The following is an 18,180-nucleotide window of genomic DNA, read 5'->3' as shown; positions in this document are numbered from 1 at the left end:
ACGAATTCACATATGTAATTATGGCATATTACTGAGTCAAAATAAGCTAAGGGATAGTTTCGCTTCTTTAAAATCAAAAAGCAAAATTGCTTTTCATTCTTCCTCTTTCTGTTATGAGCAACTCATAACAGTTCCGTATGTCAGGTATTCAAGCGCATGTGGCCTAGCAAAAGTAGGAACCCCTTGGAATGATCTGAAAATCTCAGGTAGTGTCTGTACTGAATAATAAATATTTATCAATAAGAATTTATACAGTCCAGTGATTTCCATCTTCAGCGTAGGGAGTGGCGGGCCATGGTGAAGGGCGGGCTGAAGACCAACCCTTCGCGTTGCCATGGCCACGTGTCTTTGTTTTGTCTCCTGCTTGCCATGTGAATGTGTTTCCCTCTCTAATGACCCAGAGTATTCGATCACTGCATCCACATGTTCCCTCTCGCAGTTTTATTAATCCTCTGATTTTATGAACTTCCCGGCCACACCGCTCTCCCTTCACTTCCTGACATTTCTCGTTGTTTCTCCAACGCTCGTGCGAATCAGACCAATTAGAATAAAGCAAGCTGATGCGGCCACGCCCACCACTGACGCAAGACCACAGCGGGGGAAAGTTCTGGACGGACCACGTTTTTTCTGTTGCTTTTACTCGAATGTCCTACTGAAACTAATCTAAGTAAAAACACGTTTAATGAATACCTTTTGTATACAGATTTATTGAACAATATAACATATACAGCAGTCCTTAAATGTGGGGAAATAGGAAACGTTACGTTGGCCCGGAATGACTGAAGTAATTTTATGATAAAGTAAAACATTTATTTATAGTCATTTACATAGCCTATGTGGTTCCGCTTTCCCATTTTCCAACTTGTTTGGTTATTTGTTGGTATTGTCCCCTTTCAGACCATCCTGGATCTTTGTTTCATTTCTACGGACTAATTCGGTCTCAGAGACATCAGTAGTCTACGGTTGGACTGGCGGCGTCGCTGGCTGACTCGCGGTTGGTGAGCTCGCGCAATGGAGAAACCTCTAGAACTGTCGCGAGGTGAACGGGGGCGTTACCTGCTTGAATATAAAGCGCGAGCGGCAGCTCGTGGAAGACACAGCGTTCGGTAACTAACGCACGAGCGAGGAGGAGTAAACCAGCGGCTTTAACAGGGCACCAACTTTAGATCATTCCGAATCCTGATAAATGTAAGTGCGTTTAACTTTCTTTCTTTCTATGGTCTCTGCCAATAGTCTACTGATATTAATTAACTAGCGAATGAAAATAAATCCTCAAACTATAAGATTATTCTGCAAAGCTACGCTTCGTGTATCAACCTTATTATTACCAAGATAAAAGAAGCATGTGTGCAGTTCTGCTTCGATTTTGTATTTGAAGGGTTTGGATCATATTGCAGGCTGTATTAAAGCACAGCGCCTATGTTATCTACAATTAGACACTTAAATCTTTATGGTATTATTATTATTATTATTATTATTATTATTATTGCTGTTACTTTAGTTACTTTTGCTGTGTTGTAATTACTGTTTTAACTGCATGTGTCTTAATTTAGAGCATAATTTTCATATGTGTAACTTTAGATACGCGACTACAAGCAACATGTCATCTGCTAAAGGAGTTGCTATTGGGATTGACCTGGGCACCACTTACTCATGTGTGGGGGTGTTTCAGCATGGAAAAGTGGAGATCATTGCTAATGACCAGGGCAACAGGACCACACCCAGCTAAGTGGCCTTCACAGACACAGAGAGGCTTATTGGAGATGCTGCGAAGAATCAAGTGGCCATAAACCCAAACAACACAGTGTTTGATTCCAAGAGGCTGATTGGCCGGAAGTTCGACGATCCGGTCGTGCAGTCTGACATGAAGTACTGGCCCTTCCAAGTCATCAGTGATGGAAGCAGGCCAAAGATTCAAGTTGAGTACAAAGGAGAGAAGAAGTCCTTTTACCCTGAAGAGATCTCCTCCATGGTCCTGGTGAAAATGAAGGAAACTGCAGAGGCCTACCTTGGTCAGAAGGTAACCAACGCTGTTATTACTGTACCTGCCTACTTCAATGACTCTCAGAGGCAAGCAACCAAATTTGCTGGTGTGATTGCTGGGCTGAACGTCCTAAGGATAATCAATGAGCCCACAGCTGCAGCGATCGCCTACGGCCTGGACAAAGGCAAGCAGGGAGAGCGCAATGTGCTGATCTTTGACTTAGGAGGGGGTACGTTCGATGTGTCCATCCTGACTATTGAAGATGGCATCTTTGAGGTGAAAGCAACAGCAGGAGACACACACCTGGGTGGGGAGGACTTTGACAACTGCCTGGTCAACCATTTTGTGGAGGAGTTTAAGAGGAAGTGCAAGAAGGACATCAGCCAGAACAAGCATGCACTGGGGAGATTGCGCACAGCCTGTGAGAGGGCCAAGAGAACCCTGTCCTCCAGCTCTCAGGCAAGCATCGAGATCGACTCCCTGTATGAGGGCATTGACTTCTACACTTCTGTTACCAGAGCACGTTTTGAGGAGCTGTGCTCTGACCTGTTCAGGGGAACACTGAATCCTGTGGAGAAAGCCCTTAGAGATGCCAAAATGGACAAATCCCAGATCCATGACATTGTTTTGGTTGGAGGTTCTACGAGAATCCCCAAAATCCAGAAACTTTTGCAGGATTTCTTCAACGGCAAAGAGTTGAACAAAAGGATCAATCCAGATGAGGCAGTGGCTTGCGGTGCCGCAGTTCAGGCTGCCATCTTAATGGGCGACACATCTGGAAATGTCCAGGACCTGCTGCTGCTGGATGTGGCCCCGCTGTCTCTGGGCATTGAGACCGCAGGTGGAGTCATGACCGCTCTCATCAATGGCAACACCACCATCCCCACCAAGCAGACCCAGATCTTCAGCGCAGATCTTCAGTCTCTTCAGAGAAGTTGCCATAATTAATAAATATTCTAGCTTGAAAGCAACTAATCAGAAGGTTGCCAGTTCAAGCCCCACCACTGCCAAGTCACCACTGTTGGGCAGCCTGTCATGTTCATAAGCTCATTACTGTCTGCTCAGTGTGTCTTTTCTTTGTTTATTTGCATGTAAACTTTGGGTTGTTGTCATGTAGACAAGTCACATTCTTCTAGCAGACGCCACAATGTTTTGTGGAAAAGCCATACTTGAAGCTATTCATGATTCACTCCACCTTAAATAATGCTTCAATTCTGGCTACAGAAAAAAAAAAAAAGAAAAAAAAAAATATATATATAAGCTTTGAAATTCTTGTGAATCCCTCTCCAATACATTTTAAAAAGAAGATCCCATTCAACAGTAAGATCCCTTTTCCATCCCATTCAACAGTAAGATCCCATTCCCATAAGCTCTTTGTGGCCCTGGGGTTTTGCAGTAGGAGTTCCTACAGGAACATCTGAAATTTATTTGTGGTTTATCAGAGAGGGCAGATGTAAACTAACTATTGGCAGGTGTATACTACTATTTCACATGACATTGAATGTAAGTGATTGATCTCCAATTATAAAAGTGTGTTTACACTTATGCAACAGGGTTATTGTAAATGTTTAATTGTTTTTTTACTACAACATTTCTGATTATTTTACATTGTCATTAAAAGATTAAAAACTCTGGCATGATTTGTCTGTTTATTTTTCTTACATAAAAACCCTGCCATCTTTAGATGGAAAGCATTTTTTAGCATTCTTTCTTTTTTCATGGACTCTTCTCATTAGAGCATTAAAACTGCTCAGTTTGCCCAACTACACTGAACAGTTTGTATAAATGTCTTCGTAGTCATTATCAGCTGCCTTTATTTGCACATTGGTGTAGTCATCATCAGAGTCTACATTGACATAGTCATCAGCAGAGTCATCCAAATCCTCTTGCTGTTGGAAAATGGTTTCTGCATTTTCATAAATATCATCATCATCCATCTCATTCACCCTGGTAATTTCATATGTGTTTTTGGCACCTACAGAGTGAGAATTAAAAACATTTACTGGATGATGACAAATAAAACTTGTTAAGCTAATTTCTTTACACCATATTTGGAGGTTAAGTCAATACTAATGTCAATGAACATGATAACAAAAGATCATTTTATGAATGTTCTTGCGTGCACAAATAAATTCAACTGAAAGTACTCACACTGTCTGTGCTCCATCTTCCAATCAGTCTGGTTTTGTTCTTTGCGTCTCTTTATGAAGTAAATGCTGACGGGCACTAATATGATCAGCAGAGCAGCTGTGACTCCAGAACCAATGAAGGGAGCCAATGATGCTGAATGAGAAATGATCATTAACATTTCAACTAGAACAAACACACCATCAACAGGCAAAACTACTGCACCTTACTTTACCTCTTATAGTAAAAACCAAGAGTTCTGTGCTGTTGGATTTAAAAGTGTGACTGGACACGTCTACTTCATAAAAACAGTTGTAGTTTCCCTGATGGATAAAATCTGCCACAGGAAAGATGAAGGTGGTTGAGTGGTTATCAGCTGACTGAGTCCTGCTGATGTTGGATCCACTGAACTCCAAGTGGAAGGAGCCTCCTGGATACTGAGGTTCCGTGGAGCAGATGATGGAGAAGCTGTGACCCCTGGTCACCTCTAACCTCAGAGGGCCCTGGTGGAAACTTCCATCAGGAGAATTGAAGAAGATACTGGGCTTTTGCAGAATCACTGGAAAACAAGAAATCATTTAAAAAGCTGCAAACTAAAATCAGAAATCTGACTATAAAAACTGCAAACAAAACACCTTACCCAGAACAGAGAAACCAACAGAAGTAGACTTTGGAGATGTGAAATCCTGCATGGAAACTCTTGTCTGGTACTGGCAGTAGTAAGACCCCTCATGAACAAAGTCCACTTTAGGGAAAGTGAAGGTGACAGAGGTTCCATTCTTTATCTGTCTAAATGGCCCAGAGTGCTTCAGCAGAGTGAAGGTTCCACCTCTGTACTGAGTTTCTATGGAGCAGGTGATGTCAACATTCTTTCCCCATATGACTTTATTGGTGGGACTGAGAGAGATTTGTGGAATGGGAATAGCAACTGTAAAAGGAAGATTTTGGTCATTTGCTCTGAGGGATATATTTTCATTTCATACAAATGCAAAGTTCACACGACCATAACTGAACAATTATCACTCTGCTCCGACTGTGTTGAGCTGTCATATGATGTAGCTCAAGTGCAGTTCACTAAACAGGAAGTAGTTGGATTCACATTCACAGGAGGAAGCACCTCACCCTCAACATTGGTTGATATTGTTCAGTACTGAGAGACCTGGCTAGTGTGTGGGAGTTGTCTATGACCAAACTGTGAGAAAATAAAAAAGAGTGAAGAAACATGACGTATGTAATGGTGAGCGGTAAGGAGGCGCACGCACGTGCGGAGAAGAGCGAGATTTATTAGGGGCCAATCCAGAGTTGTAATCGTTATAGCAGTCATAGAGCCAACATGGAGAGTGCGAGGATACATTACAAACAAACAAAAACACACAAAGGTAAACAGGAGAAGCAGGTTATAACAAAGGCTAGGAAACACAAAGGCACGGAGTACAAACTTAAGTACATGCATATATGGGCTTTCAAAAACATTCACCAAACACATGCACATAAATGCAATGAACAGCCAAGACCAAAGGCACAAGGCAGAGTTTAAAAACATGAGCTAAACAAGGTAGAAACAAGGGACAGGTGTGGAAAATCAAATGAGGGGCGGAGAAAACAAAACTATGGCATGGAACTAAAACACACAAGATGGGAAAACACGGCGCACGGAAACTGGGAGGGACTAATCGTGACATTGTGGAAATGTTAATTTCAAAACTTTATTAAAATCCCCCAACTTTGGAATGGATGTTTAGCATTTTATATGAAAAAGTAAGAATGACAAAACATAATTTTGATGATATGAACTAAACAATTTAGTTTTTCATTAAAATGATAAATACCATTAAAGATTTCCAAGCTGTGCTGAGAAGTGTCCTTTACCCATTTGCCTGGAACATGCTTAATATCTCACAAAGAAATGCTTTCTTCACTATATACACTGGTGTTTTAGAAATATTGTTCACACTATTTAACATTACTACAATTAAATGTTTAAGTGTAAACACACTTACCCACAGTAATACCAGTGGAGCTGCTAGTAGGTGAGGTGATGATGCCATTTCCCTGGTATGAGTAACCACAGCTGTACTGGCCCTGATGGGAGGCATCCACAGTCAAAGTAAATGTTGCAGTGTATTCAGCTGTTTGGGTAGTTATCAGTGTCCCATTTCTATACAGTCTGAACTCTGTGGAGATGCAGGTTGGGTTGGGTGTGGTGCATCTGAACTGAATGGTCTCTCCAGGTGAGAAAGCAGAGTGGGATGAGACTTGGAAGAGTTTAGGACTCCTCAAGTCACCTGTTAAACAAGTTAAGTTGTTTTATAAATGGTTTTATTTACAAAATTTACTGCTACAAAAACATCCACTTACCTGAGCATATAACTCCAGCATCTTCATCATGTCCACAGTCCTCCTTCCCAAATCCTCCATGTGAACACTGACTTATATATTTCTCAGTTCCAGAACACTGAACATCATCCAGCCATGTTGGTTCTTGTCCCTGACCAAAGTGGGCACTGGCAGGGGCCCGGAGAGCTCGACCACATCTCAGCTGTCTGCACACCACCTCTGCGTCCTTCATGTCCCAGTGATCATCACACACGGTTCCCCACTGGCCATTATGGTAGAGCTCCACTCTACCACAGCAGCGTGTCTTACCGTTCACCAGTCTGATCTCAATGCTCCCTGAGTTATTATATAAAAACAGAGACTTAAGATCTACTAACTAACAATGTAGTGAAGTGAAATTTTGTTCACAAGTGTCAGTCAGTGTAAAACCATTTGGATTTACAGAAAGCTTCAACAAAACTAAACATTCCTAATACATAAAATGTGCTTTACAGTTGTACATGTTTAATTCAAAATACAAATACTTGATGCTACTTGATATCGAAACTGAGATATGAAGTCTCCACTGAATAATTGATCCTGGCAGGATATATGCACGGGTTTCCCCCATTTAAACACACAGTGCATGAACACATGGGAAGACAGGCACAAAGTGTCTCTGGAATAATATGAAAAAATTAAGATCACCCTTATCTACTGGTGCTATACACACAACTGAATGATGTGTGTTAATCAGCAAATGCTTAAACATTCAGTCACAAATAAAGCACCTTAAAATTGAGTTTATTTTTCTTTTATGTTGTTTATTATATTGATTGATCAGCTGACTGATAGATTGATAGTCTTTTTGGTGCAGTTGCATGGGCCTGAATGAAGACAACTCTAATGAGTTACATGAAATAAAATCTTCCAAAACATGAAATCCATTAAAGGACCAATATGTCATATTCACATCAAGTGTTTAAAATGGGCACAGCAGTCCAAATTTAAAATACTAGTGTTGTCTGTCCCCTCCCCTCCAAACACATTGCTTGTGCGAATTGCCAGGTTGATGACATTTAAGTTACACGAAGGACCCATAAGAAGAGCATTGCAAGGTTTTTACACTTGCAATATTTTTATTGTTTGCGAACTACAAACCTGCTCGTGTGGAGTTTTTAGAACTCTGTTAGTGTTAACTAGCTATGTTTATGGCTCACTATGTAAGGTTTTCAATGCTAAGCCTGTTACCCTGAGAACAAAAGAACTTTGCTCTGAAAATACACACTGGATTTAGAATTTCTATTTTCCAGGTCCTGATAACACACTGATAAATTTAACAGATCATGCAAACTTTTAATCAGGATCACTTCACCGGCTGTGTCTCAAATACTTGCTGCCTTGATAACAGCTGAACATGGACCACAGAAAATGAATGTGAATGCTTGAATGTTGAAATTATGTAAAACGACCAACTCTACTAGTAGCCATGATAAATTATTTAATGTTAGCTAAGCTAAATGCTTAATTATTCAGGAGAAAATTAGTGTTAGTCAACTCTCCATCCATCTTTTAATGTCCTTCTAGGCTCTTAGCTGTCTCCAATCTTTCAATTGTTTTGCCAGCATTTACTTTACGTCTCTGGTCACTGGGCTTTTTAGAAGTATGCCAAGGCTTTATGTCAGATAGAATCTAATCACTCTGTTTGATTGCACACTTTGTTTAACAGCCAATATGTTTCATATCTGGCATCTCAGAATGTTGAAATGCTAATGGGATGTGTGCAATATCACAACCCAAAACACAAACAGACTTTTTGCTCCAGAATGGCAATTACAAAAGAGCATGCACTGGCTGTAGCACCGTTGTTGGAGAAACCTGTATTTCAACTTAACAATGTTTCCTTAAAATCTGATGACATAGCATGATCATTTTATGATTTAGTTCAATACTTATATTACATATTGTTCCTTTAAGGTGGTGGCCAAATTATTTTTTTAATGGAGTTCCTTCAGTATCAGTATCACTGGATGTTGTATTTGTTTTCTAACCTACAAACGTTTCTCCATACCTGAACATGTAACACCAGCATCTTCTCCATGACCACAGTTGTGTTTTCCAAATCCAGGATGAGAGCACTGTGTGAGGGACCTTTCACTTCCAGAACATTTAACATCATCCAGAAATATCGGGCCACTTCCCTGACCAAAGTGGGCATTGGTAGGGGCACTGAGAACTCGGCCACATCCCAGCTGTCTGCACACCACCTCTGCATCCTTCATGTCCCAGTCATCATCACACACGGTTCCCCACTGGCCATTACGGTAGATCTCCACTCTACCACAGCAGGTATTACTGCCTCCGATGAGTCTTATATTAGCGCCATCTGTCAGGAAAGGAGAATCATGCACTTTATCAAACACAAGCGTTCTAACCAACTTGGTACATTTCTACACACTTGAACAAAGTCTTGCTTTCTGTGTCACACTTTTAATGCAATACATTTCAGGAAAATAAGTTTGAATTTAAATTACATGCAATATATAAGAAGGAACTAAATGCTTAGTAATCGGTTTTCCATGGTATTTGTTTCATACCAAATGCAGTTTCACTACTGAAAAAAAAACCACTTACCAGCCAGCAAGGAAGCACTAAGAACACTGGATACTGAAACAAACAGATTTGTCATTAATCCAAACACATAATAAGTGACGTAGAGACCATAAAAAGGGGGGGACCCCATATTGTTTATTATGTTTATATTTTAAATTATTGTTGGGTTAAATATGAGTGTTAAATACTCTGCTTCCCAGCATCCTTTTCTGTTTTTGCACCAGTTTTTTGGTTGGAACTGCCAGCCTTGGAGCAAGTTGGGCAATCAGATGACTGCTAGGGTTGAGTGACATTGAGTAACATTGAGTGTTTCAAGTCTGCCATTGTTTGTTAGCATGAAACTATAGCCTTCTCTCCACTATGTGCGTTGTTGTTGTTTTTCTTTCCGTGAAGCGAGTTAGCATCACTGAGTTTAAAAGCTAGTGGAAACTACATGCTACCCCAATGAACTAACACCAGCTACTTCTACCTACAAAAGAGGATTTGATTCTCCACACCACTGTTTGTGTAGATGGACTAGGAGGACTAGTGTCCCAACAAAACTCATTGCATTTGTGTTGTGTATGAGGTAATAAAATGATATTATAAGCAGAAAAATGCAAATGGTCCAAAATAAACTGGGTTTATTTACAAACAGGCCTCTGTAGACCTCAGTGTAAGGTCTCTGTGTCAGGCCTTCAGAGGTTTCAGTCAAAGGCCTTGGTCTAAGGCCAGGACATCCTGGCTTGGCACTGGAACAAACATTATTATCAGGATGGACACCAGGTGGTTTGATTGAGATCAGCTTTTTAAAAAATAAAACAGTTCACTGTTGGAGATAATGGTACCAAACTCCAACTAGTATAAGTATTGTATATAAATTTCATGTTAAATAATGCATGATTTGGACTTAATGGTGGAAACACTGAAAAGTACTATGTAAAAAAAAAAAGAAAGTGGTTGATAAGCATGTATAAAGATCTTGCCCTCTTGGGACTGTCAGACGTATTCCGGACTACAGCTCGTTTGTGTATTATACTGAACAACAAAATAAACACGGCCCTGCTGTTCTCTTTAATTAATCCTCAAGTCTGCATCTTTATTTTTCTATTTAAAATGTACTTAATATTTGGGAAATTTTGGAAAAATTAATGATCCACATGTGTGAAGTGACAGGAGATGTGCATATGTGCTGCCTCAGATGCTATGGCTCATCTCCATATGCATCACGGACTCGTGAGTATTGGACCAACTGGCTCCATGTTTCGTGTAAAATCTATTCAGTGTTCTACAAATGTTCACCAATGCTTGGGCCCCAAAGACGGATGATACCAACACTTGTGAACACCTAAGATGTACATAGCCAAGCTTAGTTTCATTGTTGCATTTATTGTGTTGACAATTTATTATCTAGTTTTTCATTTATTAATTTAATTGTTTATTCAATTGATTATTTACAACTGAGGCCTGAACACGGCTACCTTGAACAATGACGACACTACATCAACACTGACCAACACCCTACACACAAGGACACTGGTTTATATACATAAAGATAAGACAAGGGGCGGGTGTGTGCAGGTATGGTTACAAACAAATATCCTCCCACTTCATGTGGTGGGCCAAACCCCGGGACCCTCGGGAGGCGAGCGTTCCGTGACACCTGTGTATTGTTCAGGTCTTTAACCACTTAGGGTTTAAAAGGAGTTATTACTATCAACGTAATATTATTAGACACACTTTTGGAGGCATCGCGCTAACTTATTAGATTATGCTAACACATTATTTCTGAGATGTGCTCCCCCTAAGTTATCATTTTATTAGGGTGCCTTCAAGGAGGCATTACAGTTATATCGATTCACTGACATAGTAATTTGCTGTTCATTGAGTATAACTAACTATAGATGCAGGAATTTAATAATCACCTTTTATTTGGGGGAATTTTCAAAACTTTTGGGGCTATTTATTTTGTAGGTTGAAATAACACGCTGCAGTCTCCAGCTCTGTGTGAACACTCCCCCAGTGTCCAGGTCTGTGTGAACACTCCCCAGTCTCCAGCTCTGTGTGAACACTCCCCAGTGTCCAGGTCTGTGTGAACACTCCCCAGTGTCCAGGTCTGTGTGAACACTCCCCAGTGTTCAGCTCTTTGTGAATACTCCCCAGTGTCCAGGTCTGTGTGAACACTCCCCAGTGTCCAGGTCTGTGTGAACACTTCCCAGTGTTCAGCTCTGTGTGAATACTCCCCAGTGTCCAGGTCTATGTGAACACTCCCTAGTGTTCAGATCAACACAGCTTTTCTACTGCTGTGGTAGTGACGTGGTTGGGGGGGCTGAGTTTTGTGCTGCTCCTAGCCTTTCCACAGCCTTATGGACAATGTACCTCACCGTATTCACACACATCATACGTTTGCACTTCATATGACAGATTATACAATTTCGACCTCATTCTGTTCTATGTAAACACTGACTCTTCATGGCAGAATAATTTAATAATAATGTTGTCACCTTTTAATGTGATGAATCACAGCTTGGATTCATTAGCACCCTGTCCTAAAATTTATTTGGCCTACAAACAACCTTGGATAAATAATAATTATCTACATAAGGCAACTATATGTAATTAGTGTATATGTTTTAAATAGGAATGTGGTTGAGCTGGTACGAGTGTATGAATATCACTGCCAACATCAATACTAAACATACTGTACCAAAAGCAGAGCCATGATCTGAGGCAAACCATTAACAAACAGCTAAAGAATGAAGAACAGTAATTAGTAAATGACAGAATCCAAATATACACTTACAAGATAATATAAGATGTTAATACCATGTAACTTTCCATTGTTACATGCTTGTTTCATCAATAATTCAAAATGCAGGTATCTTCTAAATACTATTACTGCTACTACTAATGCTATTACTGCTACTACTTCTACTTTATGACTGACCTACAATTCCAGTATGACTATAAAAAAATTTAAAAATTACAAAAATAGAATACAAAATGTTAAAACTGAATTTACCAAACATTAACGTGAGATGAGGGCTCAACATCTTGTTCTTGGGGTCGTAGGTGAAAGTCGTGAGCTGCTTCTGTGTTCAGACAGGGAACACTGCTGAAATTCTGCAGCTGGGCCTTTCATACTTTAAGCCCTGCCCAGGCAGTTTCGATTCCTCTTGTACTCTTTCCTGTTTTGAAAAAACCTGAAATTGCTGAAATGTGCATTAGCCTTTTTTTATTGAAAAATATTTACATATGAAGTGGTATTTTTGTTATTTTATGATTAGTCAACACTGACTTATAATTTCTCTTATTTAGATGCACCATCATTGAGGATAAATTATTCCCAAGTACATAGCACATCTTTAACTTTTTCTGGATAAAAGCATTCAAAAAATTATGTAAAAACTGCACATATAAACATGATAGTCAGAACTGACTTAGGGTTATAGCATAATCCTTTGCTGTGCCATTTGAATCAATTCTCCCTTTATGTTTAATCAGCACAGGAAAAACTTTGGCTGTGGTATATTTCCACAGTCTTTTACTGAATTCTGATTGAAAAATTGCATTCCATAACATACCGAGCCTGGAAAACACTACATAAAGTGTGTTCTAGAGAAACAACGGACATTCTCTGTGCCCTGGATGACTTATAAATTAAGGGTCAACCACAAATATCATATATATTTGCCATTAGTCTAAACTAAAAATGCACCTCTTTTCTCAACATATCTCATAACATTTTTCCTAGTTGGTAATTAATGTGTTGAATGTGTCAATGTTATTTTTTCTCTCCCTCCATCTTTATTGTTATTGTAAAGTGACATTGAGTCTGTGAAAGGTGCTATATAAATTAAACTTATTATTTATTATTATTCCAGCTCCTGGACTTCAGTATACAGAAGGTGGCCAGAGTGGGAGCACTTGCTAGAATGAGACCATTTTCCTACATTCTGCTTAAATGTTCATATTCAGAAATATTTGAGGAAAATCATGGGGCAAGTAAAATGGATGGACAGACACAGATATGAGTTCAATGTCTATAGTGCATGTTCTCTCCCTGATAAATGCATTTTTGCACCAGCGCTGATTTATGTACAAACAGACTCCTCTGTCCTGACATTTCTCTGTTTCTGAATGATTTGCATTCATGTATGCCACCACCAACAAGTAGTTAGTGAACCTGATCTGTTTTGCCACCTTCTTAATACATTCCATCACAGCAAAAATGTACACTATATAGCGACAAGTATGTGAACACCTGACCATTACACCTGTAGGAGCTGTTGTTACTCCTAGACATCTCCATCTCACAACAATAGCGCTTACAGTTGACCAAGACAGATCGAGCAGGCTGGAACCTTCATCAACTGACTGCTGCTGGTACAGGTGGCATCTTATGGCATTGCAACACTCAACATTTCTCAGCTCCTCAGTGCAACTCATTCTACTTTTAATGTAATTGGATCTGACAAAAACCTGAGCCAATAATTATACTACAATACCTTTTGCCTTATAGGTTATATAATGCATACAGCGGATATCGGCGTAAACAAATGTCCAAGAAAATGATTAGTAAGGACCTATCCACACAGTAGTAAGGACCTATCCACTAGTAAGGACCTATCCACACACTAGTAAGGACCTATCCACTAGTAAGGACCTATCCACTAGTAAGGACCTATCCACACAGTAGTAAGGACCTATCCACTAGTAAGGACCTATCCAATAGTAAGGACCTATCCACTAGTAAGGACCTATCCATTAGTAAGGACCTATCCACCTGTAAGGACCTATCCACACAGTAGTAAGGACCTATCCACTAGTAAGGACCTATCCAATAGTAAGGACCTATCCACACAGTAGGAAGGACCTATCCACTAGTAAGGACCTATGCAATAGTAAGGACCTATCCACACAGTAGTAAGGACCTATCCACTAGTAAGGACCTATCCACACAGTAGTAAGGATCTATCCACTAGTAAGGACCTATGCAATAGTAAGGACCTATCCACACAGTAGTAAGGACCTATCCACTAGTAAGGACCTATCCACTAGTAAGGACCTATCCACACAGTAGTAAGGACCTATCCACTAGTAAGGACCTATCCACTAGTAAGGACCTATCCACACAGTAGTAAGGACCTATCCACTAGTAAGGACCTATGCAATAGTAAGGACCTATCCACACAGTAGTAAGGACCTATCCACTAGTAAGGACCTATCCACTAGTAAGGACCTATCCACACAGTAGTAAGGATCTATCCACACAGTAGTAAGACTAGCCCAACATATTACCTTTTTTGTTTGTTTGTTTTTGCCATCAAATATGTGAATTCAAGCTTTGGTTGTAGGTGTGTAGTTATAGGGATGGATGAGAAGAATCAATTGTGAGGCCTGGTACACAGCATCTTGGAAGATGGACTCTCTAGATGACACCATCTTCTTCAAGCACAGCTTTCTGTTGATGGGACTTTAAAGGCCTATCCAGACCAGTTATTTAAAAAAGATTTGGTAATGGTAGGTTTTGAATCAGTACATTAGACCTGAAATCTGGGAAAAAAAGATTTTACAAATGTTTTAGATCATCATCATCCTGAACAAAATCCAACATCTACCAGATTAAGATTATGTTCCCTAAGCATTAGTAGTTTTTAAGGAATGAACAAGACTTCTGTGCCAACGTTATACAGCCCCGGATAAAAATAAGAGACCACTACAAAAATCAGCTTCTCTCATTTTACAGTTGATGGGTATGTGTTTGACCAGGCTGAGCAGTTTTGTTTTGTTCTATAAACTACTGGCAACATTTTTTCCAAATTCCAGATAAAAATATTTGATTTTAGAGCATATTTCTGTTTATGAAAATGACTAATGGTCAAAATAACAAAACAGTTACATAAATTTCAGACCACAAATAATGTAAAGAAAACAAGCTCATATTCATTTATAAACAACAGCACTAATATTTAAACTTAGGATGAGTCAAGAAATCAATATTTGGTGGAATAACCCTGAATTTTAATCACAGCTTTCATGCGTCTTGGCATGCTTTCCACCAGTCTTTCACATTGCTGTTGGGTAACTTTACACCACTCCTGGCACAGAAATCCAGGAGCTCGGCTTTGTTTGATGGCTTGTGACCATCCATCTTCCTCTTGATCACATTCCAGAAGTTCTCAATAGGGTTCAGGTCTGGAGATTGGGCTGGCCATGATAGGGTCTTGATCTGGTGGTCCCTCATCCACACTTTGATTGGCTTGGCTGTGTGACATGGAGTGTTGTCCTGTTGAAAAAAACAATCATCAGAGGAAATCATTGGGGAACATTGTCAGAGCAGAAGGAAGCAAATTTTCTTCCAGCACAGTTTTGTAAGTGGCTTGATTCATGTGTCCTTCACAAAGACAAATCTGCCCGATTCCAGCCTTGCAGAAACACCCCCAGATCATCACTGATCCTGCACCAAACTTCACAGTCAGTGAGAGACACTCTTGGCTTGTAGACCTCTCCAGGTCTCTGTCTAACCATTACACGACCAGGTGTTGGACAAAGCCAAAAATGACCCACATCAGAGAAGATGGGCTTTTTTCTAGCTTTGCACAACTTCAGCCCTGCCTCCAGAAGCCTGTTTTAAATCATCCTTACTGTGCAATTCACCCCAGCTGCTGCATGCCATTCTTTTTGTAGTTCACTTGACGTCATCTTACAGTTAAGTGACATTCGAATGAGGTGGTGATCATCACGGTTGGTAGAGAGTCATTTTTGACCTCTGCCAGTCTGTAGCTGTTGTTGTCCCATGTGTTTGCTGCTTGACCTTGTTCTTATGAACCACAGTTTTTGAAATTTTCAAGATAGAAGCAACCTGACGCTCACTGTATTCCTCTACCAGTCAAGCTAAAACTGAACCCTTCTTTTCCTCATTAAGAACCTTTCTCTTCAACTCTTGGCATGGTCTGTAGCTGTATTTGGACTACACTTACTTTTTGGGTATTCCTAGTACTCCTTTTCCCATCCAGCTGGTGCTATAACAGAATAGTGATGAAAGCAGCAGAGGTTTTTAAACTGTTGCTCATTAGAATAGGATTTTGTTAAGGTGATCACCTATTCAGCATCTCATTAAGTAGAATGAGGTGTGTCTGTGAAGGAATTCAACAAACACTGGAATGGACTGGCTGCTGCACATGTGCTGATTTAAGAAAAAATTGGAGTGGTCTGTTATTTTTTTCTGGAGCTGTATATCTGATATTATATATTTGATATAATATTATATATCTGATATTTTCCATGCACATATCTGCAGATGCCAGGACACACACATTTATAAAATGTACATGGTAAAACACCTGAATAAATATTACAGGCAAATATAACATTTTAGTTTGCAATCATGTGCAGTCAAAACAGGATTTGGCAAGAACCCAATCGAGTGCTTCTTGTTCTCCAGTGAACCGTGCTGACTGGTCCCACAGGACCCTTGTAGACCAGAAGGGCTAAAGTGTGCAATCTTCTAATTAATAATGGGCACAAATATTTATATAATATTTATATAATATAATGAAAAATTGCAACCTCCAGTCTATGCCATATGTCAAGTGGTGAGGCAGATGTCTAAAGTCATAAAGGGGACCTGAAATTCTGAAAGTGTTTTGCAAACTCTGTGGAAATCCAATGAATTCAGAATCATTTTAACAACAACAGAATGATGGTACGATCTAAAGTCTTCTCCTTTTAACAAAAGTCATTCAGATAAGCAGTCCTAAACATTAAAAAAACACTCATCCAATTAGGGTTAGCACAGCATGCTAATACCTACATAAACAACTTAGTCAACTGCGTTTTTCACGATAACTTAATGAAATGGCTATAAATGTTAAAGTGTTACTACCAAGCTTCTTTGTAAAGGAGAAATTAGCACACAGGAAACAACTCTTCACTAATTTCTTCTCTATTCTTGTTGATAAAACACAGAACAGCACAGAGTTTACATACCTCACAGCTCCCCTTAAGACTGGAATGGCAATACACAAGAAGTACAATATGGTATATGCATACCTTTCTTTCAGTTTTTAAAAACCTAAGATGTGACCATGATGGTTGCCCAGTAGAAGGTGACCCGGCCAAGTCATAGTAAGGTTTAAGGTGTCTGGCATGAGCAGTGTCAAATTGATAACTTTCATTAAGGTATCTGATCTGGGCCCTGTTTCCTAAAACCATTGTAGTGTTAAGATTATCTTAAATAAGAGAGAGAGTGTTCAGTGTGTAATACTTGCCCTAACGTTTAAAAATTATCTTTGCTTTATCATGCTTTTGGAAAACCCAGCGCAGATAGTTAACTAGACTTATAACATTTAATATCTGAGTAGCTAGCACCTTTCCACTTTTATGTCAGTTTACCAGTAAATCCTGTACTGAGAAGATGAACCCACAACATATCCCTAAGCTGGAAACAGACAAGACTCTTGTGGCAGTTATACTTGTTTTGTTTTTTCTGAATCTTCCCCACATCTCCCTAGACTTGCTGGATTAGCTCTGCTGCCACTGCATTGCCTTATAGGGTGAGTGGATTAGAAAACTGTTCACCTTTCAGCTTCCTTTTCAGAGCTTTTTCTGCCAGTGTGAATCCAGTACTCTCGTGTCATGCAGAGATAATGATAAAGAAAACTCACTAATCCCACAGCCAGTGTTCATCTTGCACACTGGATGCCATCATGGTCCTCTCAGATCTGTAAAACACTCAAGAGGCTTTTGCTTTTCATGGATATTTGTATTAGCTCCATCCACCAGGATTTATTTGCTTGTGCAACTCAGGATTTTCAAGTAGGAACATGTCCTGAGCCAGGTACTTCAATTGACGCAACTTGATTGTCTGCCAAGAGAAAAGTAGGTAAAGGATAATTAAATGCAATAATTCTAATGCAATTCCAGTGCTTAAAAAGTTTAAACCAATGATTACTGGGAACACTATACCTTGGTTAGCCATCACACAGAAAGGATGTTTAAACTCATAATTATGCAAATTGAATTCCAGCTGTCTCTTACCTTTGGCTCCTTGGCTCTGTGCATGAGATAAGCTTAAGGCCTGTGCATTGCTAGACTTACAGAGTACTCCCTTTTCCCACCTCTCTCCTGGATCTGTCCCTGAACCATTAGAAATATAG

At 39.7% G+C, this 18,180-nt stretch overlaps 1 protein-coding gene and 1 pseudogene across 1 annotated transcript; one reads left to right on the top strand and one right to left on the bottom strand.

Annotated features, from left to right (window-relative positions):
- The first annotated feature begins 1,105 nt into the window (after positions 1 to 1,105).
- Positions 1,106 to 3,024, top strand: LOC118241526 (annotated as a pseudogene).
- A 543-nt stretch (positions 3,025 to 3,567) lies between these two features.
- Positions 3,568 to 12,117, bottom strand: LOC113590760. Its single transcript, XM_027031054.2, has 9 exons — positions 12,042 to 12,117; positions 9,062 to 9,094; positions 8,499 to 8,813; positions 6,470 to 6,784; positions 6,112 to 6,396; positions 4,752 to 5,039; positions 4,347 to 4,670; positions 4,136 to 4,267; positions 3,568 to 3,959 (listed from the first exon to the last, which is right to left on the bottom strand). The coding sequence occupies exons 1-9, from the start codon at positions 12,070 to 12,072 to the stop codon at positions 3,748 to 3,750; spliced, it is 1,935 nt and encodes a 644-aa protein (XP_026886855.2). The 5' UTR covers positions 12,073 to 12,117; the 3' UTR covers positions 3,568 to 3,747.
- Between the last annotated feature and the right edge of the window lie 6,063 nt (positions 12,118 to 18,180).

This window comes from Electrophorus electricus, chromosome 1 (genome assembly GCF_013358815.1).
Source record: "Electrophorus electricus isolate fEleEle1 chromosome 1, fEleEle1.pri, whole genome shotgun sequence".
Classification (NCBI taxonomy): Eukaryota; Metazoa; Chordata; class Actinopteri; order Gymnotiformes; family Gymnotidae; genus Electrophorus; species Electrophorus electricus.
Note: the sequence above shows the minus strand (reverse complement) of the source record. Positions and strands in the feature narration are given on the sequence as shown.